Source organism: Oryx dammah, unplaced genomic scaffold, assembly GCF_014754425.2.
Source record: "Oryx dammah isolate SB20612 unplaced genomic scaffold, SCBI_Odam_1.1 HiC_scaffold_23, whole genome shotgun sequence".
Taxonomy (NCBI): domain Eukaryota; kingdom Metazoa; phylum Chordata; class Mammalia; order Artiodactyla; family Bovidae; genus Oryx; species Oryx dammah.
In genome coordinates, this window is record NW_024070207.1 from 82,472,595 (window position 1) to 82,497,128 (window position 24,534).

Below are 24,534 nucleotides of genomic sequence, written 5' to 3' on the forward strand. Positions count from 1 at the left end.
TGTCCAGGGAAATCCCACAGCCTAATTATTAATAGCAGTCTTTTTACTTGAAAACTTGCCCAACATTGAATGATATCTCTAAGATATCTGTAAGGTCTATCTGTAAGAGGACTATTTTTTCTCTAGCTGTGGTGAGTCGAGGCTACTTTCTAGTTGTGGTGCCTGGGCTTCTTGTTGCAGTGTTTTCTCTTGTTGTGGAGCATGGGCTCTAGGGTGTGTGGGCTCAGTGGTTGAGGCTCCTGGGCTCTAGAGCACAGACTCAATAGTTGAGGAACATGGGCTGAGTTGCTCCTTGGCATGTGGGATCCTCCCAGACAGGAATGGAACCTGTCTCCTGTATTGGCAGACAGATTCTTCACCACTGAACCACCAGGGAAGTCCAAGAAGACTATTTTAATAAGGTGATAACCAGTAGTAATTATAACACACACATCAGTGAAGGGAATTATTAAGGGGCAAGAGACATGTTTAATCATATGAAAGCAGCTGTTAGCCTTCACATAGACTTAGGCCTGTTATTGAGTCCCCTGATACCTGCTTCAAATGCATTGTGAAATTTAATCAATTGTCCATCTCAAAAAACTTACTATGAAATATCTCAGGTGTAGAAAAGTTATAAATAACATTATAAAGAATACCTTATATTGATCTCTTAGGAACCAGAGATCAAATTGCTAACATGTTAGATCATCAAAAAAGAGAATTCCAGAAAAACCTCTACTTTACTTCTGCTTTATTGATTATGCCAAAGCCTTTGACTGTGTACATCACAACAAACTGTGGAAAATTCTTCAATAGATGGGAATACTAGACCACATTATCTGCCTCCTGAGAAATCTATATGCAGGTCAAGAAGCAACAGTTAGAACTGGACATGGAATACAGACTGGTTCCAAACTGGGAAAGAAGTATGTCAAGGCTGTATATTGTCACCCTGCTTATTTAACTTATATGCAGAGTACATCATAGGAAATGCTGGGCTGGATGAAGCACAAGCTGGAATCAAGATTGCTGGGAGAAAATATCAATAACCTCAGATACGCAGATGACACCACCCTTGACATAAAGCAAGGAAGAACTAAAGAGCCTCTTGATGAAAGTAAAAGAGTGAAAAAGCTGGCTTAAAACTTAATATTCAAAAAACTAAGATCATGGCATCCTGTCCCATCACTTCATGGAAAATAGATGGGGAAAGAGTGACAGACTTTATTTTCTTGGGCCCAAAATCACTGCAGATGGTGTCTGCAGCCATGAAATTAAAAGACGCTTGCTCCCTGCAAGAAAAGCTGTGAGCCAACCTAGACCACATATTAAAAAACAGACGTTACTTTGCTGACAAAGGTCCATCTAGTCAAAGCTATGGTTTTTCCAGTAGTCATGTATGGATGTGAGAGTTGGACTATAAAGAACGCTGATCGCTGAAGAATTGATGCTTTTGAACTGTGGTGGTGAAGACACTTGTGAGTCCCTTGGACTGCAAGGAGACCAAACCCATCAATCCTAAAGGAAATCAGTCCTGAATATTCATTGGAAGGACTGATGCTGAAGCTGGAACTCCAATACTTTGGCCACCTGATGTGAAGAATTGATTCATTTGAAAAGACCCTGATGCTGGCAAAGATTAAAGGCGGGAGAGGGGGACGACAGAGGATGAGATGGTTGGATGGCATCACCAACTCAATGGACATGAGTTTGAGTAAGCTCTAGAAGTTGGTGGCCATCAGAGTTGCTGGTGGACAGAGAAGCCTGGTGTGTTGCAGTCCATGGGGTTACAGCGTTGGACGCGACTGAACTGAACTGACTGAAGGAATACCTATGTACCTAGCACCACCAAGCTAAGAAATAAAAACATTTAGTTTAAGCCCTCTGGATAATACACCTCTTCCCAGCTGCGTTGCCTTCCCCGCCCCCCCCCCCACAGCTTATCCTGAACATCATGCAGTATCGTCATACTTATGCATGGGCTTCCATACATGTGGATATGGCTTTTCATGTTCTTGGTATACATGCATGTAGTATTCTTTAAAGTTTTAAACAGGCAGGTATCATACTTTTTGCTTATCTTTGAGATTGTGTACATTGATATATGTGGATACATTTTTACTACTGTATGTATAGCAATTTACCATATTATTTATTTATATTTGTTAGATAACAAGGGCTTCCCTTGTGGCTCAGTCAATAATCAACCTGCAATGCAGGAGACTTCCTGCAGTGCCAGAGACCCATATTGGATCCCTGGGTTGGGAAGATCCCTGGACAGAGGAGCCCGGCGAGCTTTAGTCCATGGACTAATAGAGTCAGACACAAATACTTACATGAACTGTTTTGTTCATTATAACCAGGCCTCTTGCTGGACTCACTTAAGCTCTAATAACTTTGATTCTCTTGGTTTAGCAAAATAGTTTCTCTTCAACAGCTGTACCTTGTTTCCTGCCTTATGGAAATGGTTAGAACTTGCAGAACTGTGTTGGTGATAACTGACCACTTTATGCTTGCAGTGTGGCTACCTTATCAAGGTAGTATCTTTACCTTTAAAAGTTACCATCTACTGTCACAAGTTTTTTCTCTTTTGACACTGAGATGATGAATATCACACCATAAACATATCCAAAAGACAAACCATACTCAAGTCACATTAGGTTATTGTGGTATGTCATTGAGTTAGATTCACTTATTACCTTCAGGATTATTCCGTCTGTACTCCCAACTTCCACACCCAACTCCCAACCCTTGCGTCCCTTTCAAATTTAAATGGTCAGTTTTATTTTGATTTTTTTTAAGAACTGGTTCCTAAGTATATTGATCAATTCTACTATATTTATGCTCATCCACTCATTTTAAAGCCCTGCTGGACTCCCAGCCTCATCTCAGGCCACTATTCTTCACTCAAGCCTTGCGCTAGCAATGGAACTCCTGCTGTGTTGACCCTGATTACCCTCTCCTCAATTTTCACTCTCACACAGCCTTAGGATTCAACCCAAGTACCACCAACAACAGAAAGCCTTTCCTGATCTCCCAGGCTAGACCAGACACTTCTGCTCTGCTCTGTGTACCCCAAGATCCCCCTTCCAACATCTGGACACAGAATGATCTGTCTCTTCCTCTTGACCAGAAGCTCAATAGGAGGGTGGAGGGTTGATTCATCTGTCCTCTCAGTAGTCAGGAGGGCCAGGAACAGGCCAGTGTGAATGCTGGAAGGGAAAAAAAAAAAAAGACTAGTAGCTATCTGCATCAAGACCAAGGGATCAGGTTTAGAACACACACACTACTGCTTTCCTAGATCCACACTCTGGGACATGGTCAAAGGAAAAATTTTTAAGAAGTAGAGCCTTAGAGAATGAGAAAAACCACACAAAGCCAGTACCACTGAGTTTACTAAACTTTTATTACTTTTATCACTTTTATCTTTGAAGGCTGGAACCATCAAAGTTCTTAGATCAACTTTAAGTGATGGATGGAGTAAAAAAAACCCACAAGAGACTATTGGCTGATCTGTGAACAGATCTGACAAGAAAATGCAAAACAAAACCAAAAAGGATGCAAAGACTGTTCTGGGGAGCCAGTCAAATTATTTATTAAAATTTGTTAAAAGTAAACTAAAACATTAATAAATGAAATAAAAATTTTAAACTGAGCTCCAGACTTGAAACTGTTACAAAGGCTCAGGATATAGAACCTTCCGTTGGGTTGAGAGAATTCTCTTAAAACCTGCTGGTTTGTTCCCCTAGAGCAAGGCAGTGCTTTGTCCTTAGCTACAAATCTCTAACACCATCACCACTCCCAAGTGTAGATGCCATTCTGAAAAAGATCCCCTCAGTTCCCGAAGACCCTGAAGGAGGAGGATGCACCAGTGTGGTAACAGAAATGGCTTTCTGGAGAGTCCATTTGGATTTTTTTCTCCAGCCATCTAGCATGTGTTCAAGAGGTGTTTATTTCTTTTTAAACTTGAAAAAAACTCCATTGTGAAAAGTGAGTTATGAAGAGTGCTCTTTATTTGAAACCTCCACAACACAGACGCCAATCTTGTCTCGCATTGAATCATTAGCTGTGCACATCAACACATTCCAAGCACAAATTAAGAATTGCAAACAGAACAAAAAAATATATATATATATAATTTTTTCCCCTATCCAAAGGTTTCAAGTCTCAATGCAGCAAATCCTTCTGAACACAGAATCTGAGGAGCACACGGTTCAAACAGTTGGGACAAACGGGTCCCTGTAAAGGCTATTGCCTTTTTAACACATGGGGTGGGGGATCATGGACGGCATGGAATGGGGAGAGGGGGTGAGGAAAAGGGAGCCGGTAGAGAGGATGAGCAGCAAAGGGGGAACGGCTATGCGCTGGGGCAGCTGGGACACACACATGGTGAGTTGGTGGATTTCATTTATTGGTTTTTGACATTTCTTTCTGGTTCTTTTTTGTTTTCGTTTCCCCCTTTACCAGGTCCAACAATGGTAAAAAAAAAAACCCCTACAGTAGTGGGCGTGGCCCTTTTAGGCCAGCCCAAAGCCTTCAGAGCACTCCTGGATGGCCAATAGTAGCATGTGGCGGAGCTTCTCAAAGCTCTCATAGGCAGGCAGGTCCAGCTGATTAAAACTAGGGAAAGAAGACACATCAGTTCGTGACAAAAGATGATAACCAAATCCCTGTGTTCCCATGGTGCCCACCTGATTTCTGCCTACACACTCCCAATCTTGTCCTAGCCTTGTCTGTCCTTCTCAAACCTGACCCTATCACTCCTCCTCAAATACCATAGCCCAACCATGGTATAAATACCACCTCCCAAATACCATACCCCTTGGAGCCCGAAAGCTCCAAGGAGGCATGCAGGGTCACTGGTCACCTGCGCTGAGTTCTTTAGCATTCTGCTCCCTGCAACTTCTCGCTCTGACCATGCTGAGCCCTGGAATACACCTTGTTTTCACAGGGCAGTTTTCACCTGCAATGTCTCCCCAGCCCCACTGTGAATCTGGGTCAGTTTCTCATCTCAAACACCATCATCTCCACAAAAACCAGCCAACTGTGAGCTACCTGTAGGTTCAGGGTAGCTGGTGCTAGATTTGGGTTCTTGACTACTCCTGACCATGGTAAGGGCACAGAAGTGGCAAATATGCAAGTTCAATCCAAATGCTGAAAAGAACAAACCTTTCCTCTTACCATGTGTGAGCTGAAGGCAGGCGGTCTGTGGACCTGTCATCTCGATGGATTTGAAACTTCTGAATGCCATTCATGCCTTCAAGGGCAGCAAAACCTTGCAGGGGCACCTTGGAAGTACCTGTGACAAACTGGAGGAACTTGGCACGGTCAGCTTGATCGAAAGAACGCAATGCTCTCCAGAACCACTGGATCTATAGGAATGAACACAAGAAGACAGCATTAGGTAGAGAGCTCCTGGAAGAAAGGGGGATGGGATATGGAATGTTAGGCAAGTCCCTTCTGTGGGACAGGTTTCACTTCTTCCATTCACATGATGACATCACCTGAAAACTGAAACTCCAGAAGAGTGAAGAGTTAGGTTCAGGTAAGCTATCACTCAAAACCTCCCTCCCCTAAGAGTCCCGGTTTATTTGGTTGTCATACAAACTAACACTGCTTAAGGATACAGGGAGGGATGCCAGCATCAGCTCACCTGAATAGAGTTGGACTGGTACTTGTGATATTCAGTGTTAGATTTCAAATCGTCAATGTCGATTGTGGGCAGTCCTGATATGAGCAGCTCTAACTCCTGCTCAGTGAAGATTGAAATGAGGCGCTTTGGAATGATCTCATAGAAACCTTCTAAGAAAGCCGCCAGCTGTTTGCGGATGGCTCCTGGGGAAAGAACCAACAAGCCACATGGCATCTGAACTTGCACAGCTGTCAGAGGTCAGAGATCCCTAATCCAGCAGGATGTTGACTGATCTGCCTACCTCACCCATCACTGTTTCTAGGTCCCTGTATGAGGGTGGGCAAAGGGGAATCTTTTTTGGTCAGGTTTTTGGACTCCTTTTATGCAAGGCATTTGTGGCTGGCATAGGGGAAAAGAAGAAACAATGTCTGTGTAATAAGTGAGGCCTAACTTTTTCCCATATTGAACAGCTAGGGGGTCTAAGGGACATTTCCCCTACCTGTCATTCTCATCTGGCACACCAGGTGTACATATTCCTTCTTATTTTCCTCTGTTACCAAGATGTTGGCCCCATTGGGTTTGAGGTCACGGACTTCACAGACTCCAAACTCTTGGACCTAGAATACCCAAAATACCAATAATATGAATCAGGCTTGGTCTAGGATGGGACTTACATATACCTGGAAGCACACCCTAAACTCTCTGCTGTATCCTGGGCAAAGAAATGAAGCAAGGTCATAAAAAAGGTGACTTTTCTTATGAGCTCATGAATCCCTAAATGGAAAAGGCCAAGGGTTTAGTCCTAAAATATACTGTCAATAGTAAAAGAGAAAAGGGCATGGATAATATAACGTAATTCAAAAAAAATCTTTATGTAAAGCAATTTTGGGGAAGTGTAACAGTGAGGTTTTTTGTTTTTCATCTATCTATATTTGCACAATTTTTCTACAATGAAGTACCTTTGGGAATGATGAATAGTGTACTATTTTTTTTTTTCAAAATATAGGGGAAGCTAGTATTGTTTTACAAATTCTGGTTTTTCTGTTTGTGCTGTCTCATGCAAATAGTCACTGCTCTTTGACAGATAGGGAATGGGGCATGAGATTTTAAGACATCAAGATGCTTCCTTAGAAGTATTAAGAGGTTATCTGACGTCAGTTCAAGAACAATCCCATAATGGGGTTTCCTAAACTAGTTGGGGTATGTGACAGTCAGGATCTCCTGACCTACCTCAGTGCTGAAGGTGAGATCATAGCCTAATGTGGAGACATCATTTTCCAGCAGATAAACCAGACCCTGGTAGAAGTGGTAGTCTTCACTCTCCATATCTGTATATCTAGATAAACACAAATAGGGCCATGGATTGGGGTGGCAGAGAGGCAGCTTAGGGATGGGGCATAAGGACCAGTTTTCCAGGACTGAGGACAGTCCCAGGGTTGTGCCACATCCTTACCTGACAGACTTGCCCAAAATGTGTTTGTAGAAGGACCGAGTAAAGTAGCACTCCAGGAGGCGGTTGTCATACACAGCTTTGGCCACGATGCGTCCAACAAACTTGAAGTAGCTGAGGTGGTTGGGGTTGCAGTGAGAAGATGGATTGATGGTGTATGTGACCCGATCACCAGGTGAGGTACGGAACAAGGCATACATAGGGTTAAACATCTCCCGAGAGATGATCATATACCACTCCCGGAGGAGCCCTCCAGCATCCTGCCCTTCTTCTCCTTCAAATACTATATACCTGTTTAAGAGAGCAGAAATAGGGATGTGCAGAAAGCCCAGGACAAATCCAATCTTCTGCACAGCATGACCTGAGTGAGTGACTGAGTGAAGCAGTAGCTGGGGAGTGCAGAGTCAGAGGACAGTGGTAAATGCAGAGTGCCAGGAGAGCCCAGAAGAGAGATGGGGATCTGGGACAGAAAAGGGCATCACTGATGGAAGAGATGTTCTGAAGTGTCAGTAAAGGCTCACTGATATCCCAGAAAACACTGATAGGAAAGATATAAAGATCTAATAAGGCCTTTAAACAAGGAGGAGTCATCAAGTGGTATCAAAGAGAGCTAAGCTGAGTTTGACGTCTATTATGATTTGGTGGTGGAAGAGTAGGATTCAGTCTGTCTTGGAAGCTTCTCTGAATTCCTGTGTGATGACATGGCTAGTGAGTCCATGCCACAAGGGGAGGGAGGAATCAAGTTCCTGAGTTCAAGAGCATCATCAAACGACTTCAATAGGTCTATCATCTCACTGGCTCCCATGACACATGATCCTGCAAACTGCCAATCTCCTCTAGGTGGCGTCAGAATCACCAGGGAGTGATTACCAATTTGGTGGGGAGTCACTCTTGCAAGTGTGGTCTCCCTCAACCCAGGGTACCATTTGCTCAGCAGGCTTCCTGTTCCTAGTGTAACAACGGAGAAAAGCTCTTTGTGAAGCCATCAGATGTACCTTTGTAAATTCCACAGACTCTCCTATCTGTATAGGAATCGTTGGGTAGCTCAGCCCAAGGGCCAGCTAGCCAAGAGAAGACCAGTCTCTTGAGACTGGGTGGAGAATATGGACAACAGCTCAGTGAGAGCTAGATTCCTCTTAGGAATTCCTACCAGGGAGGGCAAGCACCTCTCTAAGTTCCCCTGAACATCTGGGCCCCAAGTAAGCCTTCACTACCAAGTAGGAAGGATCAGAACCACCCCATCCTGTTTTACTCTCTGCTCTGGGTTCTTACAATCGATTCTTCATTTCTTCAGGGGATTTCCGGTGCAGCTCACGATAGGAATCTTCAAAGACATGGTCACGACGAACGTGCACAGCCATGTCTTCTTTCCGGAGTCCCTCGTCCAAACGCTCCAGCTCTTGGCGGAAATATCTTGGGAGGTAGGAAAGAAAGGAAAATAAGATTGGGGTGGCAGAGCAAATTTCTGTTTGCCTGATTAGGACTGAGACCCACAGTGATGTTCTCCTCATCCTCCAGACACTTTGACCTCTGCTCTCCACCTTTTTTTTTTTTTCCTGGGGAAATGCTCAGTATCCTTTGGAGAAGAGAATGGCAACCCAATCCAGTATTCTTGCCTTCAGAATCCCATGGACAGAGAAGCCTGGTGGGCTACAATCCATGGGATCGCAAAGAGTTAGACATGACTGAGTGACTAACACTACTCCTACTACTGGGAAAGGTAGGTCATTCACTACCAACTCTAAATTCCCCCCGTGTCCATCAAATAGGGGCCCACAGACATTATGGCATGGAATTTCTGCAGCAAGCAGGTAAGCATGTGTAGGTGCACAGAAAGGAAGAGAAGAGTAAAAAATGACAGGAGTGTTGTGGAGGCCTTCTCAACCCTTCCAAGCCCTGCTGTAAACATACTATGGCTACCTGCATCTCCTGTATTACCCCAAAGGATAGACAGGGATTTTAGAATTCATGTGGTTAAACAAAGGCTTGCACTTCTCTGATGAAAGAAGAGACTAGGTTGAAGAGCACCAAGGGATATTTAGGTACAGTGGCACTTGGTGGCAAAGATGAGTCTCTTCCCCCTGCTTAGCACCATTCCAATCCAAGGGCTGCCACCGAGGAAAACTTTTTTTTCTGGAAACATCATCCCCAGAGGATGTTTGGCTCCTTTTTGGGAGGGGAGATACTATTTAGAAAGCTCCCCCCCCCAACCCCAACATCCAGGGCACATACTTGCGCTTGACATCAAAGTCGAGGACACGAATGTAGTCTACCAGGACAGCAAAAGGCCCATCAGCGAGGTGGGTGGTGGACTGCCGTAGGATCTGGTTTAACACAGTGCGATGAGTCTCTGAGGGGAGAAAGGTCAGCAGGAATCAGCACATCATGGGTCATAGAAGAAGGGACGTAAGTCAATCAGTCAGCAACTCTTCCTTGTTTCAGGGAAAAAAAGTGTGGCACAAAGACTTCCAGACCCAGTCCCTAACTCATTAGCCTCACTTTCCAGTACACATACACACTCACCCTGCAAATCAGCTGACAACAAAATATATAAAATGACCCTGTAGAAAAATGAAGCCTTCTACATTTGGGGGCCTAAGAGTTCCCTGTACCTGCAAAGCGAAGAAACTTCTGTGTGTCAGGGGGCAGGCTTGAGGAGATGTGCATAGATGAGGGCTCCCGGGAGAAGAACGGGTCAAGGGAGGAAGGAGTGGCTGGGGTTAAAGGGGCAGGGGAGAGTGGAGGTGGCTCGTCCTTGATGTGTGCCAGCTGGCTCTCACGGGTGTCCCGGACAGGAGGCTTGCTCTCCCGCTCTGTTGCATGGACCAGAAAGAAGGCCTCGACAGCAGGTTGTAGCACTGGCGGTAGGAATGATACAGGACAGTGACATTTTACTTTATAAACTTCAACATATAAACCTCTTCCCCCTCAGAATCAAATTTTAAAACTACTAGATGAAAACTTGCAGGAGATACATAATGGTGCCACAGAGGAAGTCAGAGCTTCCAAAGAAAAATGGGATAGACAACCGGTTATAAAGATTCCCCTAAACAGTAAAAGATAAGAGCTACCAAAAGAGAAAGCAAATCTTTTTTTTTTCTGATAATGAAGTCGGAGAAAAAAGAGACCTGAGGGAGAGGAGTAATCTGGAAGGAAGAAAATTAAGCTGGCAGAAAGGGCCCCAGAACAGATCAGCGGGCCTGGGCCGTCAGGCCACAACTTACCTAGCACCGCATGCTGGTCATGGGATTCCTCTAGTTCCTTTAGACACTCTCCCAGCATGTCCCACAGCTCATCCAAGTTCAGCTGCTCACTGAGCAGGGGTAACTCAGGTGGCCTTTCCTCCTTCTCCTTCTCCCCCTGTGGAGTTCCATCTGAGCCTAGACGGCACACAGAGGAGAGATTCAGGAAGCTTTTTCTTCATTCAGACCAAATGCATAGGCCATTAGAAAGACCAAATAGATTGGTCCACTGGCCACTGAGTAACATCTGAAAGCAAGCTCTAGTCCTACACTGAATGGCATTTAAACGGAATAAAATTAATACAAGAAAAAGTTTGTCTAGTTGCACTAGACACTTTTCAAGTGCTCAATAGCTACATGGAGCTAATGGCTACTGCAGGAAAATTCTACCAGATAGTGTTGGTCTCCTCATTGCCTTATCAGCTCCCAGAAGACCTATGGATTATTAAATGATCTTCTTGTTGTTGTTCAGGCATGTCTGATTCTTTGCAACCCCATGGAATGCAGCACACCAGGCATCCCTGTCCTTCACTATCTCCTGGCGTTTGCTCAACTCATGTCCACTGCGTCGATGATGAGTCAATCATCTCATCCTCTGTTGCTCCCTTCTCCTCCTACCCTCAGTCTTTCCCCAGCATCAGGGTCTTTTCCAATTAAACGATTTAATATTATTTAAAAACCAGATGTCCTATGATGACACTATCCCATAGGAATCTGTTAAAAGGGTGCCCAAAAGCATTCTATATGAAATTAACCTTGAGAAATGCTAATAATAGCATCCACTGTGTTCTAGGACTGCTTTAAGTGTTATATATACACATTAACTCAGTCCTAACTAGGAACATCCTTACTTTAAATGAAGAAACTGAAAGAGACCCCACAGATAACAAATAGGGAGACAAACACATGCTCTCTCCACACAGTATTGTCACAGTGTCTTAAATTTTGGCCATTGTGGATCGTCATTGCTGTGTGGGCTTTTCTCTAGTTGTGAGTGAGGGCTACTCTCTAGTTGTGATGGCTTCTCTTGTTGCAGAGCACGGGCTCTAGAGTGAGGGCTTCAGTAATTGCAGCACCCGGGCTCTAGAGCACAGGCTCAGTAATTGTGGTGCATGGGCTTAGTTGCTCCATGGCATATGGGATCTTCCTGGATCAGGGATTGAACCCATGTCTCCTGCATTGACAGGCAGATTCTTTACCACTGAGCCACCAGGGAGGCACCTGTTGGTTTATTTGGCTGGCCCATGTCTTCATTGTGGCATGTGGTGTCTTTTAGCTGTGGCATGAGAACTCTTAGTTGTGGCACATGGATCTTTATTTGTGGTATATGGGATCTAGTTCCCCAATCGGGGATTGAACCTGGGTCCCCTGCATTGGGAACACAATCTTAGCCACTGAACTACCAGGGAAGTCTCGATATCACATATTTCTACTATTATCAGAGGATATGCTCTGAGATATTTTAGCACTTTGAAATTTATTAAGCTAAAGTTCTGGGTATGGTTAATTTTGGTAAATGTTCTATATGTATTTCAAAAAGTTTATTGTTGTTATTGGCTGTGGTGTCCTGTACATGTCAAAATTATTAATAGTTGTTCAGATCTTTTATATCCTTAGTCGCCCAGAACATGTAGGATCTTCCTGGATCAGGGATTGAAGTTGTGTCCCCTGCATTGGCAGGTGGATTCTTTACCATGGAAGCATCAGGGAAGCCCCATAGTTTATTACCGAAATTGCAGTGTGTGCTAGGATTCGCCAATGAGGACCAGGTGGTGATGGTTAGTGATTTTAGTTGATTGGTATGCGTCTATCAATATACAGAAACCAAGGTTCACTTAAACAAACGAAAACACTGAGTTTATGTATGTTGAAAGCAGGGGATCAGGCACCCATTCCATTAAGATTGGCTCTCCCTTTTGTTGGGCTGGAAATAGAAAAGTAGTACTGACCAATGGACTGAGTATCTTGAGCACTGGGAGATGGCTGGTCCACATCCATGGGTGACTCCTCCCTCCGGACAGATGCCTCTGACTGGCTTGACTCCGACTGGATAAAAGGGAGACAAAGTCACATAAAGGGTGCAACTCTGTTTTCCTCAGGGATAGGCTAGAGGCTGTCCTATAATCTCTCCCATATCATTAAGCTTGGAAAGAAGCCTCCCATATCTTCCCATATGGAAAGAAGTTTCTTTAGCTCTCCAGTACAAAAGAATGGCCTTCCCACCTCCTCTGCTTATCTTCCACCCTGAGCTAGCATGCTTTTCCAAAGTGCTCCCTGGATGCCTGCCATTTGCCTCCATTCTATTCCAGGCCTGAGTCCAGTCAGTACCAGGCTCCTGGACTTCAAGACTTCTAGGAACAGTTTGTGTGTGTGTGTGTGTGTGTATAAAGCTCAGATAGGCAAAAGGTAGGTTTGCTCTTTGTTCCTTTTTGCTCACGAAAGAGGAAATAACAGGGGAATGAATTAATGCAATCTTTGATGGGTGGGATTGGCTTTTTAAACCAACAGGCCTCAAAATATCCTTATTTCTTGGATCTTGGGACAGTAACTTGCATGTTGTATAAGGACAGGCAAACAATGAATGCCATAGTGTATATACATGATGCTAGGCTTTTCCTACAGTCAGTCACTCTATGCTGAGATCCTAACAATGAACTGGCTACCTAGGAACTGAAGGCTTCCTCCTGAAAGAGCCTGGGTGCCAAGGGAGTATGAAGAATAGAGGCAGAGACCAGGGTGGAGGGACCAGCCATTGCCAGAAGAGGCTATGTGGGAAGTGTACCAAGCTTGGGAGACTTTCAAGGGCAGGATTCCTGATATTTCTCTGATGCACTTGCATTGTTCCATGAAACTGAAAAGTCTTTATCCTGTATCCCCTCAGGACCTAGACACTTAGCATTATGCAGTTTGCAAAAGCGCCACTATTGACTGGATAGCTGGGAGTGGGGTATGATGGCCAAGCTTTAAACCAAACCAAACCAATGAACAGTCAAGAAAGCACCAAGAGAAATTAACTGTTGTCCAGAAGCATTCATATAGCCAACTTAATGCAAAAGCATACAAGGTAAGGGCAATGAAATCCCACTGATGATATGGTGGGAGAGGGAGGAAAGACAAATGAATGAGGGGCCACAGGCATCATGCTAACCGTTGCTGCTTGTTGCTGTCTCCGCGCCCTCTGACCCTCACGTACCATTTGTATAATGGCATCAGCCTCAGCCTCCAGCTGCCGAACAGCTGCCTGGATGCTGCTAGCTGAGCCTAAACCGGAGGAACCTGGGAGAAAGAATAAAGAAGGTAAGATGTAACCTGTAGGAAAGAGGGAATGCTCAATTTTCTGTGTCCCATCTCCTGAGCCAACACAAGCATCTTGCTGAGGTCTTTGAGCTTTATGCTCAGTTAGTCTCAGAGTGCTCACTGTCAGGCACTAAGAGCTACCATTACAGGTAAGGGCAGGGGACATGGGGCTAGGCAGATGGATGGTGGCAGGTGAGAGTTCTGTAGGACAGAGGGGAAGGATTTGGCAGGCCATAGCTGAAGTAACATGGCTACAATATTTTAGCCAGGAGTAATCAAGGAAGCAGAGAGGAGATAAACACAGTGGGTTAAATCTTGTTCACCAAAAGATCTGTCCCCAATTTCCTTGTCAGATTTCCAGGCCCTTTAATTCCCACTTGCCCTAGTGAAATTTCCTATGTAGACAGCTTGAGTGAAATACAGAATACAGCCACCAACATTTTAAGAAAGTATCATCACTTCCTTTAGAAAAGGTCAAACAGGAAGGAGACACGACATTAAGCCCTGCCCTCCTGGGTCTCTTGTTTTTCCACCACCAAACTTGCCCCTCAACTGGACACCCCAGTTCCATACCTAGCCTGCCTGTCTGCTTGGCCTTCTTGTTAGCACGGCGTGTGTCATCCCGGAGCTGGATGATGACCTGCAGTACCCTCAAGAAGAACTTCTGGGTAGATGTCTTGGATGTCAACATGGACATAGAAGGCAGTTGGAGCTCCCGGCCACCCAGAGGCCGCTTCTGAGATGCCACGATTACCACATTCTCAGCCACGTCAAACCTGGATAGTGTAGAGGTGGCTCGCATATATTGAGAGCATCAAAGCATAAACACCTAGAACAAGCAGGGCTTTCTTGTGTCAACCAGAGGGTATGGAATTTCAGAAGGAAATCACACATGTAGGAAAAATAGGGCCATATGCATATATAGGACAGAAACAAAACTGGCTCAGAGAGGAGGAAAAAAATAACTAGAAAATCAGGAAGAACCACTTTTCATAATGTCCCAGACCCCAACTCCACAGCCAGATGGGCAGCTGCCACCTACCTGCTCTGCATTTTGCCTTTCAGCTTGGTGGTCTGTGGCTGTTCCTCAGGCAGGCCATCAGGGGAGAGGGTTTCACACTGGGCTCGCCGCTGCTGTTCCAGATTGTATTCCCGTAGCTCAGCCAGAAGAGTTCCTGGGCAGGCAGAGAAGCCAGAAAGTGTTGAGACTTCCCTACTGAAGCAGCTAAAAGCCAAAACTTTTCAAGAAACCTTCCCAGGCCGTCCTCTTTGCTCAGCTGTACTGAACTTGGGACTGTACAAGAATTCTGCTCCATTCATTTTACTGTGTACTCATGGATCAGCTGCCCAAGGGCCACTGGTTTACCTGGTCTCAAGGATTTGCTGAATCTACATGAAATGCACCTCAGTGCAGAGGGGAAAAAAGTATCTCTTTTGAAGCCTGTATACCTCTCAAACTTCTGAGTTTTTTGTGGTAGTCTCAGCAAATTACTTAACCTCTTTCCCAATTTGCTTTCCCATTTTAATAATGGGGACTAATATTGCCTAAACTCACAAGGCTGCTTTGAGAATTAGGAGATAACTGTCTACAATAGTGCCTAGGCCACTGCCTGGCCTAAGGGTGCTGAATAAACTGGTGGCAGTCAAGAGGCCTCATCCAGAAGAACTTTGTAATTTTCATGCAGCAAAGAATACCCTATATAATCTAACTGACTCCCATATCAACTCAGCTCCAGTGATATTTGTGAGAAAGCAATAACTACACAAGTAGCTGAGATCTAGGGAGATCCATGAGTGGGATGGAGGTGGGAGAGAACAAAGAGAGTCTCTATGCTGAAAGCAAATCTGACTCTACGCCTTGATTCATAATCACTACACCACTCCAGGTTTTAGTTTTCTTCTTGGTAAATGGGAAAAAGACTGAACTAGATGATTTACAAGTGTTCTTAGAATTTTTGTACCCTCAAAACTGCACAAAGGCAGAGGGTATTATTCTCTCAATTCCTAAGCCTGAAGGTAGTATAGGTGCATCTCTCAGGTGAACTGCCTCTGCAGGTTCATCATAGGGCTCTTATGAGCACCCAGATTGGGAAAGCAATGTTAGTCCTATGGGTGCTCACTTTCCTTCACTAAGGAGCTGCTGTGTGCCAGGGATTGGGAATACAGAGAGAAGGCCAGCCTTGCTCTCAGAGAACAACTGAACAGGAAAACAGATCTTGACAACCTAGTGATATCAGTGCTGTGATAAAAGCATGCTTGGAAGGTGTGCTACAGATGTAGAGTGGCTATGATTCAGCCTGGGGGTTCTGGAAGGCTTCCATAAAGAGGTGACACCTAAGTGGAAGGTTTCAGAAAAACAGAGTGCTTTATTCTTATTATTACCTATCTGTTTACAAAGCGTATAACCCAGATGGCGGGCTCCATTCAGTAGCAACTTCAAAACAGTGTCCCGGGTCCCAGGGTCCCCCCGAGAGAGCTGCAGTAACACATTTGCTGCATCCTCTAGGCCTTCTTCAGAACACGAATGGGATGTCAACACCTGGGGGAAAAAGAAGGGAGATTGGGCAAGCTCCTACTTGAGAACTAAAACATTATTCGCCCCAGTCAATCCTAATATTATCCCCCTCCTTTGACTCTTTCTCCCCCAACCTTGGGAGGTCAGAAAAGCTTGGACTTACTTCCACAGAGAGCTGGAGCTGATTTTCAGTGAGGCCAGAGGATACCATCTTAAAGTCTGTGCTGCTGCTGCCGATATCACCAACTTTAGCTGGAGATTTGCTGGCCTTAGTAGTAGTAGCAGCTTTGAGAAACAGAACACTGTAAGCCTCTGAAACTCACTTGCTACAGACTTAAAGTGGCAGAGTCAAGGAATCACTGCACTGCCCATGGTTTCAAAATGGAAAAGTAGTGAAAATGAAGATCCACCCCCTCCCCATGGCCCAAATCCAAGTGACTTGGAATGCCAAGTACTCTTATGGTACCTTCTAAAATGACAAAGAATCTCAGATATTTATCTCAATTGTTCCTCTCCCATAAGAGGGCCCTCTGAAAGCCCCTTCCTTCAAAATCTGTTTCTTCAAAGGATTCTTATCAGTTTGCTGCAAAGCTCATTCCTTTTACTTCCTGGGATGGCCTGGCTACTCGATCCTACCATGATTCACATTGCATCCTGCCTTTTTTTTTTTTTTTTTTTTTTAATCCACACTCTATTTATTTGGCTGTGCTGGGTCTTAGTTGCAACCTGTGGGATCTTTAGTTGTGGCATGTGGAATCTAGTTCTGACCAGAGATTGAACCCAGATCCCTGCATTGTGAGCCTCAAGTCTTAGCCACTGGACCACCAGGGAAGTCCATATCCTGCCTGCTCTTGAGCTATTTCCTCTGAGAACTGGCTCCCTCAACCAGGCTAGAAAGATTGCAGTGTTTTCTTTAAAGACAGAGACTTTCTTCTTCTCTTCTTTTTTGTGCTTAGCCTAGGGGAACCCATATTCACTGGTCTTCACAGGACAGAGAGAGGGAGAGAGGGAAGGAAAGGAAAGAAGGGGCAAGACAGAGAACTCTGACCAATGAGGGTGAGAATTAACATACTTGGCTATAATAAACACAAACCAAGTTGACTGCTGTCATTCAGGGAGGAATACCTGGATGGAGGAGCTGAGAGTGAGGTGGATGTACACACCCCACAGCTCCCAGCCTACATCCACACTTACTTGAAACAGTAGTGGTAGCAGTTGTGGGGGTAGTCACTGTGGTTGAAGCGGCTACGGCAATGGTGGATATAGCCGTGGCAGCAACCAGGGCTGGAACAGAAGTGACAGGGGTGGTTGCAGCAGGCGGAGTGGACGTGCTGGAGGTGGCAGTGATAGTGGTGGTAGATGTGGTTGAGGTGGCAACAGTGGTGGAGGAAGCACTGCTGCCAGAATTAGCCTGTGCTTCCGACACTTTGTTTTCTGGGAGAGCAATTGAGATGAGAGAAAGGAGTCTGAGGAGCTTCTCAGTTAAGAGAGAGCTCCGGCGGATGACTGGGTGTGACAACATGTTCATGAGTTGCCCCAGTGGAGAGGCTTCGAGGCTGTATGGGGAGGTTTCCCCCTCACCACCAGCGCTCACTGGCACTGACTTCACAGAGTTCTTGCCTTTCCGGCTGACATTCATGTTGTCCAGTTTTACCAATAAGTCCCAGAAGTCTGTGCAAATGCCACTGCTTGTGGACTGTGAAGAGCATGGGCTGCAGGCCTTACTGCCCCTCTCCCGATCACTCTCACAGTTTGTTTCTTTGGTCCGCTGCTGTGTGAAGTGACTGGGAAACACCTGCCAGGAAAAGAATGACAGGTTTGGTCTAGGAGGTCTACACAGAAACTATCTTCCTGACAAGGAAAGACACTGGCTCCTAGTCTCTCCATTCCTTAGGACAGCTTTGGTAACACCGGAGAGATGTAACATAAGAGTTTCATCCAACTGAAGCAGCCTAGAGAAATGAACAAAAGCTTTGTAGGGAGACAAAGGATTAGTACACTTTTCTGAGCACTGATCTCTGTACTTACAAATGGTGGTGGGGGGATACCTATACCATCGTGCAAGATTGTTGAGGTTAGAGGTAATGTATTTTGCATAGTGCCTGGTACAAGGCAGGCCCTCAAAAAATGGCAGCAAAGCTTATTAAAAAGAGAACTGTATTAAGTTCTAGGTCCAGTCATCTCCATCACTAGCCACATGACAAAGCCACTAAAGATTTCTGTGTCCCAGCTTCTTCATCTGTAAAATCGGGACCATACCGACCACTGAAGGTTGATGAATGAATGAGACAATGCATAAAAATTGTAGAGAGGAAAAAACCCCCACAATATTATTTATTGGACAATTCCCAGAAACAATAGACATCTCAGCACCAAGAGTAAGGACCTGTGAGCTCCCTCAGAGTTCAGATTTCACTAGGCTATGGATGACACCCCTCTTTCATCCCCAGGAGTTGGGTTCCTCTAAGCTCCTCACCTTGGCCAATTGAATGAGTGTATCCAGAACATGTCTGCAGACAACAGGAGCAGCCTGGGGGTGGATATGGACAGTGGAGCCACTACTTGCATGTTTCTCAGTATGTTTGCGACCCCCTGAACGCTGGATCTGGAATATATTAGTCCTGCAGCCTAGGGCTGCATCCATGGATACTGAGAGCCAGGAAAGCTGGTTGGAACTCTTAGACTCCATCTTGTGTAGCAGGTCCAGGGGCCGGTTCTCATGGCTGCTTGACCCACAGCTCTTGCTTGACTTTTTGCCCTTTTCCTCACTTGAGGAGAGCTTGGGTGTTTCAATGCAAAGCTCACTCTCACTGCTGCGCTGCAAGATGGAAAGCAGGCTACGGATAACCCAGTGGCGGGTCTGGGCATGGTAGCACAGATTTCTCAGTACTCGGTGAAGACGGCTAGTATTGAGTTTTGGCTCATCCACAAAAAGTAGGACCAGGAGACAAGACAGGGCTTCGTGATCCAGGAGGAGCCGTCCTCGGAGACGTAGGAGGGTGTCCACATTACTGCCAGAAGGCCTGGAACAGAGCATGGTTTCTGGGTAACACTTCGGCTAGAGCTCTGGGATCAAGTGTAGCCCTAGGGGAGGGGGATGAGCTGATACATCCTAGAAGGCTTGAGAAGAGTGTGTCCAGTCCAAGAACTGTAAGGGCTCTTTATATAGTAATAAAGAGCTGTCTCAAGTGCCTACTATGTACCATATACTCTATAATATCTGTAACAACTTCCTCACAGGGCTGCTGTAAAGATCAGAGAACCATCCAGTTTTGAGATGATGAGCAAGAGGCTCAAACAGATTAAGTAACTTGCCCTTCACCACACGACGACTAAGAGAGCAGAGATTGCAGGACAGGTCTGTATTATCAACTGGTAAAATTGGACTGCCCCTAGTGCTAGAAGACAATGCTTACTTTGGCATTATATAGACTACCAGGATGTTGCCTGCAGAATAGGGACTGATGACTTCCTTCATGTTTTGGCATGTTAGGTCTATTCTTCTTTGGCCTGGTTAATAAATCTTCTGCAGCCTAGATGCTGTAGTCTCAAGACAAGTGGCTCTTGCTATTTTCCTATTTGTGTGGGAGGCAGGTGGCTTCTTTTGCTGTAATCACAGCTACAACCTGGTGCCTGCCTGCCTCACTTTGTGCTTATGGTCTACGATAGCTACACTAATCCAAAATTGTGGCTTTTTTGAAGGCAGAGTTCAAAAATCTGGCTTCCCCATTCATTCAAGTAAATACCCTAGAGAGATCATCCAGCTTCTCCACCTAAAAATAAAGGGAGCTGGACTACTAGTAGACATGAAAGGTGGTATGGTAAGGAGAGAAAAGACAGGCAAAAGGTACCTATTATGGCTGCTGCTACCTCCCATCTGGAAGGTGCCACCTCTTTGCACAGCAAGGCGAGTGTACTGGACCCCACGGTTGCCACTCAGGCGACTGGTGAAGGCTGGTAGGAAAGAAAGAGGAAACTGAAATTGAGGAGGGGACATGTGCTGAGCTGGGCGCAGGTAATACAAAGGGGAACAAAGAGTTTCATGTGGCCAAAGCTAGACATTACAGAGCCCTCCCACATGCCTCCCTCTGTACCTGGGCTTCGGAGAATGGCAGAGAGTGCAGAGGTGCTGCTGTGCCCAAAAAGCCTCTCATGCATGAGCTGCCTCTGCCGGGCTTCCTGCTCTCGCCTCAGGGCTTGAGCTTCAGCTGCAATGTCAGGTGGCATCACAGCCAACACACTGTCCTCCATATCCTCTAGGACACTACGGCGTAGGTCTGAGGGCAGAGTCTGGATGAAGGTCACAGGGTCCATGGGGGTGTCTGAGCTGGCATTTTGTGCTAGTTCCCGTCGCTGTTGCTCAGCTCTCTGCTGTGCCAGTACCTACAGAGGAGAAGAAGTCAATGGGGCATATCATGGCCAGGCAGCCTGGCCCACCAGCCCCCTATCCGCCTCACATACTTCCTCCTGGATGGCTGGAGGCAGGGCAGCCAGGAACTCAGGGCTCACTTCGGTGACACCAGGATTCCCCACCACTGCAGGAGCTGAGTTATTTGTTGAGGGGGCAGTTCGTGTTGGTGGACGAATGCCCAGCTGGTTCTGTAGGACTTCTCGGCGAATGTCATCAGGCAGGGCGGCCAGAAAAGAGGGGTCCACACCTTCGGGGAGACTAATACCTGAGGGGAGAAACAAGATGTGAAGGGACTCTCACTTCTACTGACTGAAGGAAATCCATGCCCTTGCATGAGCTTTCTGTCCTCATTTTATGCCAAGGACACAGGACATACAGAGAAGGACAACCCACCCTTCCTTAGGCTCAGAATAGTTTCTTGTTATTTGCCAAGTTTTGTGTGTGTGCTCTCAATTAACCTTCATCAAGACCCCACCATGTAGCTATCATCACCCTTTCAGTATCATTGAGGATCAGGGAAATTAAGCAATGGCTTCAGGTCCTATAAGTAGGAGGTGGCAGAGAGGGGATTTGAGCTAAGATCAGTTTGACTCCAAAGGCCTGGGCTCATTCCATTGTGTAGCATCAGCATTCCCTTACTGCAGGTCCTCCTCCTACACATATGCCGCCCTTTATCTGGATGGAACTGTTTGACTGGTGGGCATTTCCACACCAAGGGCTACTAGAAGCCTCAACAATCCCAAGACAGCCTGAGCACACATGGAGCTCACCTGCAAGAGGATCTTCTTCTTCACTGCTTGTTGAAGGCAATGGCTCTTCCAGGATTCCCCGGGAATCTGCTCCAGAAATGGCCACTGCAGAATCTCTGGTGGAAGAACTCTCAGAGGATGCAGGGGGGGAGCTGAAGGAAATCATTTTCAGGTTGTTCTCTGAACCGTATTTTCCAACTTATAAAATACTCCTACAGTACCCCTTTTCTCATAGAAGCCAAGCTGATTTCCCCAGTGTACAAAGCATGGGCATTAGTTACTAAATATGAATGTGGCTTGAAATACCTGCCAACACATCCTTCCCTCCTCTCACTCACACAGTGCTTACCTGTCCTCAGGGGGCTGGGTAGGTTCCCCTGACCCATCACCCCTGCCTTGTACTTCTGTCACAACTGGTGGGGCATCCCCAGGAGTGGAGCTGCCTGCTGTGGGCTGCTCAGAACTGCCAGTTGCTGGGGTGTCACCCACAGCCTCCTCCAGGGTACAGGAAGCCAGGCTGCTAGTATCCATGGGAGAGCCTTCCAGTTGACTGCTGACAGCTGTCAGAGCATCAGAATCTTCAGCTCTCTCTGGGGAAAGAGAGGCTAGGAGGAAGTCACATGGAGAGGTTAGATCTCTGCTTCGGGGGGCGGGGGGGGGGTGCTGAATTAAGAAGCAGCCAGATCAGACTTCTTACTTCTTTAACTTCACTTCAGACGCTGGCCTGATGCTCCCCTCTCAATCTCATTTGCTTTAAAGAACTTAGCTCAAACCCTTTCTATCATTTGTTGAATATTCATGATGTTCCAAGCATGCCTGTGAAACATCTTCTCTAGGCATCCCAGATAAGGGATCTTGTCACTTTCAGATTCCCTACAGGTATCATTTGCACAAGCACTTTGGTTCTGCTTATCTAAACAAGCAAGGGTTCTTAAAGGCAAAAACCCCTACACCTAAAGGTTTCTCCAGAGTAAGTCATATGCAGTATGGTAAAGAGCATGGATAGCAACAGGTTTGTTTACCCTGTTGGAACATTGCTGAGAAGAATTTTGAGGCCCCATTTCAAACCAGTGGGAAATAGTGCCATGAAATAAATGGTGTTGGCCAGGATGGGAGAGCTGTTTGTTATATGTGTGGTCACGTGCTTGCCAGATCTAGAAGCGCTGAAGAAAAGCAAGCTTCAGAGTTACACAGATCTGGATTTTAATCACAGCTCAGCCACTTACTGAGTGACCCTGGGCTAATTGTTTCACTCTGAGTTTCAGTTTATTCATGGATAACAACCCCCTATTTCTTTTTAAAGAAGTTAAAGAATCCTCACATGATAGCCAGGAACAGAGCAATCACCTCAAACTGTTGGTGTCAATAAGCCACTCAGACGTATATATAATCACTTGAGGACACAGAGAAGAAACCTCAACTCTCGCTAAAAAGGTAATATACAATTTGTTTGGTCTCTAAGTAGTATCCAACTCTTTGAGACCCCATGGACTGCAGTGCGCCAGGCTCCTTTGTCCTTCACTATCTCTCAGAGTTTGCTCAAACTCATGTCCATTGACTTGGTGATGCTATCTAACCATCCCATCCTCTGCCACCCCCTTATGAGACCTAATTATGAGGACTTGAGCTTCTACTTTAGAAATTCTCTAAAATAAGAGAGTAAAGAGAAACTACAAAGATGTCCATTCTTCCCTCCTGTTTTACCCCTACCCTCAAACCCTGAAATTCTACTTACTTATAGTGGGAGCTGGGGATAGCTCCATCTGAGTTGTTTCTGCTTCTCCACTTGGCCTTGTGGGACCCAATTCCTCTGGCTCTACAGGCATCAATAGCTGTGTAGAGCTCCCACCTTCTCCAATTGGGGACTGCAGCTCTTGAGGAATCTCTCCCAAAGCTGGTGGGGTTGGGAGTGTTGGTTGCTGTTGGGAGGGCTGCAGAGTGACAAGGGTCTCCCTGGGCTCAGATGTAGCTACATCAGTTGAAGATGGGGTTGCTGGGTAGCTGTCAGGCATAGGAGTCCCATCTTTCTCGGAAAGAATGACAATAAGGTTGTTAAAGGGCAATCAGTCAAGGACAGGGGAAGCCACTCAACCAGCACACGTGGCATGACAGTGATGCAGCACTCCCCTCAATCCCCAATTGCTCCCAGGAACAGCACCTGGCTGGTCTGGTATCTCAGGATGAGGGCTAAGGCACAGTGCCATTAGTGCCAAGAACCAAAGATCTGAGTCTTTGCAGACCCTAAGAATTAAATCCTTTCTGTGCCCCAGGTGGAGGGGGAGAGTTCAAGTCACTTTATAGTATTTGCCTCACACTACGTATCACCTGTCCCCTTCCACCTCCCTTTTCTTGCAGTCGTAATTATCCAAGCAGCATCTACAACTCTGATGGAAGCAAGTGTTAAGACTAAATGTGAATGTGCTACACACCAGGGAAAGTAGTAAGTTGTATAGTTATCTTCTAATTGGGGCCTAAAATCCCTACCCCACAACAATACAACTTACTACCTCACCCCAGCATGAGCAGAGTCCTCTAGCAATAGCAGCAGGCAAAGGGCCATTTTACCTGATGACAGACCCTTTCAATGACCTTCTGCCAGATTCAGGGCACCAGGACACCTACCCTCTTTCACTGCTTTAAAAAATATTGTGTAGGCTTTAGTACAATCATTTCCCAACTCAAGTGCCGAAGGAGACAGAAGGTATAGGGTAGCAGAAGTAAGTTCTGAGGAAATAGGGGTAGGGGAGACATATAATACCACATAGACCAGTTATTAGAATCACAGTCACAAAATAGCTACATTAGGCACATTAGATGGAGGAATCAAAAGTATTTAGTAGTAATACCATTTAGCCCACAGAGCTACCCTCCCCCAAAGCAGACTGCCCAAGGCAACATTCCTAGACTTTCAGATTCCACAGACCCATGAAATTTATATAAAAAGAAAAAATAAAGAGACTAACACAGGGTCACCAACTTTTAATTTAACCAAGTAAGAAAAAAAATCCATTAATATCATTTAATAAAAATATTCTGATACCAAAGAAGTAGGAAATACATAATCTCTGTAATCTATAACAGTTCTTTAAATTGAACGAGTTCAGCTTTCTGAAGAAGTCATTAAACCTCCCGTATTCTGTTAACTTCCACCGAGGACTAGCATTTAGGAACCACTGTCAGGTGTTCTCATGAAGCACCATACCACAATGGTCACTAGAAGGGACAGGACACATAGTCTCACTACACATGCCAGAAT

The 24,534-nt window shown here is 45.6% G+C and overlaps 1 protein-coding gene across 7 annotated transcripts in view; it reads right to left on the bottom strand.

Annotated features, from left to right (window-relative positions):
* Positions 1-3,973: 3,973 nt before the first annotated feature.
* HUWE1 (HECT, UBA and WWE domain containing E3 ubiquitin protein ligase 1) overlaps positions 3,974-24,534 on the bottom strand; it is a 154,064-nt gene continuing 133,503 nt past the window's right edge. For 5 of the 7 annotated variants that reach the window (XM_040266005.1, XM_040266002.1, XM_040265999.1 and 2 more), the window contains 24 exons: positions 23,014-23,301; positions 21,628-21,883; positions 21,300-21,430; positions 20,580-20,794; positions 20,213-20,501; positions 19,970-20,072; positions 18,595-19,141; positions 17,313-17,913; positions 16,282-16,403; positions 15,986-16,142; positions 14,646-14,778; positions 14,177-14,379; positions 13,455-13,582; positions 12,256-12,352; positions 10,289-10,444; positions 9,677-9,922; positions 9,297-9,414; positions 8,337-8,477; positions 7,068-7,355; positions 6,845-6,950; positions 6,114-6,231; positions 5,636-5,817; positions 5,164-5,354; positions 3,974-4,602 (listed from right to left, as the gene is read on the bottom strand). In XM_040266005.1, the coding sequence (XP_040121939.1) occupies positions 4,500-4,602; positions 5,164-5,354; positions 5,636-5,817; positions 6,114-6,231; positions 6,845-6,950; positions 7,068-7,355; positions 8,337-8,477; positions 9,297-9,414; positions 9,677-9,922; positions 10,289-10,444; positions 12,256-12,352; positions 13,455-13,582; positions 14,177-14,379; positions 14,646-14,778; positions 15,986-16,142; positions 16,282-16,403; positions 17,313-17,913; positions 18,595-19,141; positions 19,970-20,072; positions 20,213-20,501; positions 20,580-20,794; positions 21,300-21,430; positions 21,628-21,883; positions 23,014-23,301 (4,919 nt within the window). In that variant the 3' untranslated portion in view covers positions 3,974-4,499. The remainder of the gene's footprint in view (positions 4,603-5,163; positions 5,355-5,635; positions 5,818-6,113; positions 6,232-6,844; positions 6,951-7,067; positions 7,356-8,336; positions 8,478-9,296; positions 9,415-9,676; positions 9,923-10,288; positions 10,445-12,255; positions 12,353-13,454; positions 13,583-14,176; positions 14,380-14,645; positions 14,779-15,985; positions 16,143-16,281; positions 16,404-17,312; positions 17,914-18,594; positions 19,142-19,969; positions 20,073-20,212; positions 20,502-20,579; positions 20,795-21,299; positions 21,431-21,627; positions 21,884-23,013; positions 23,302-24,534) is intronic. The other 2 variants (XM_040266003.1, XM_040266004.1) reach the window with 2 other exon arrangements.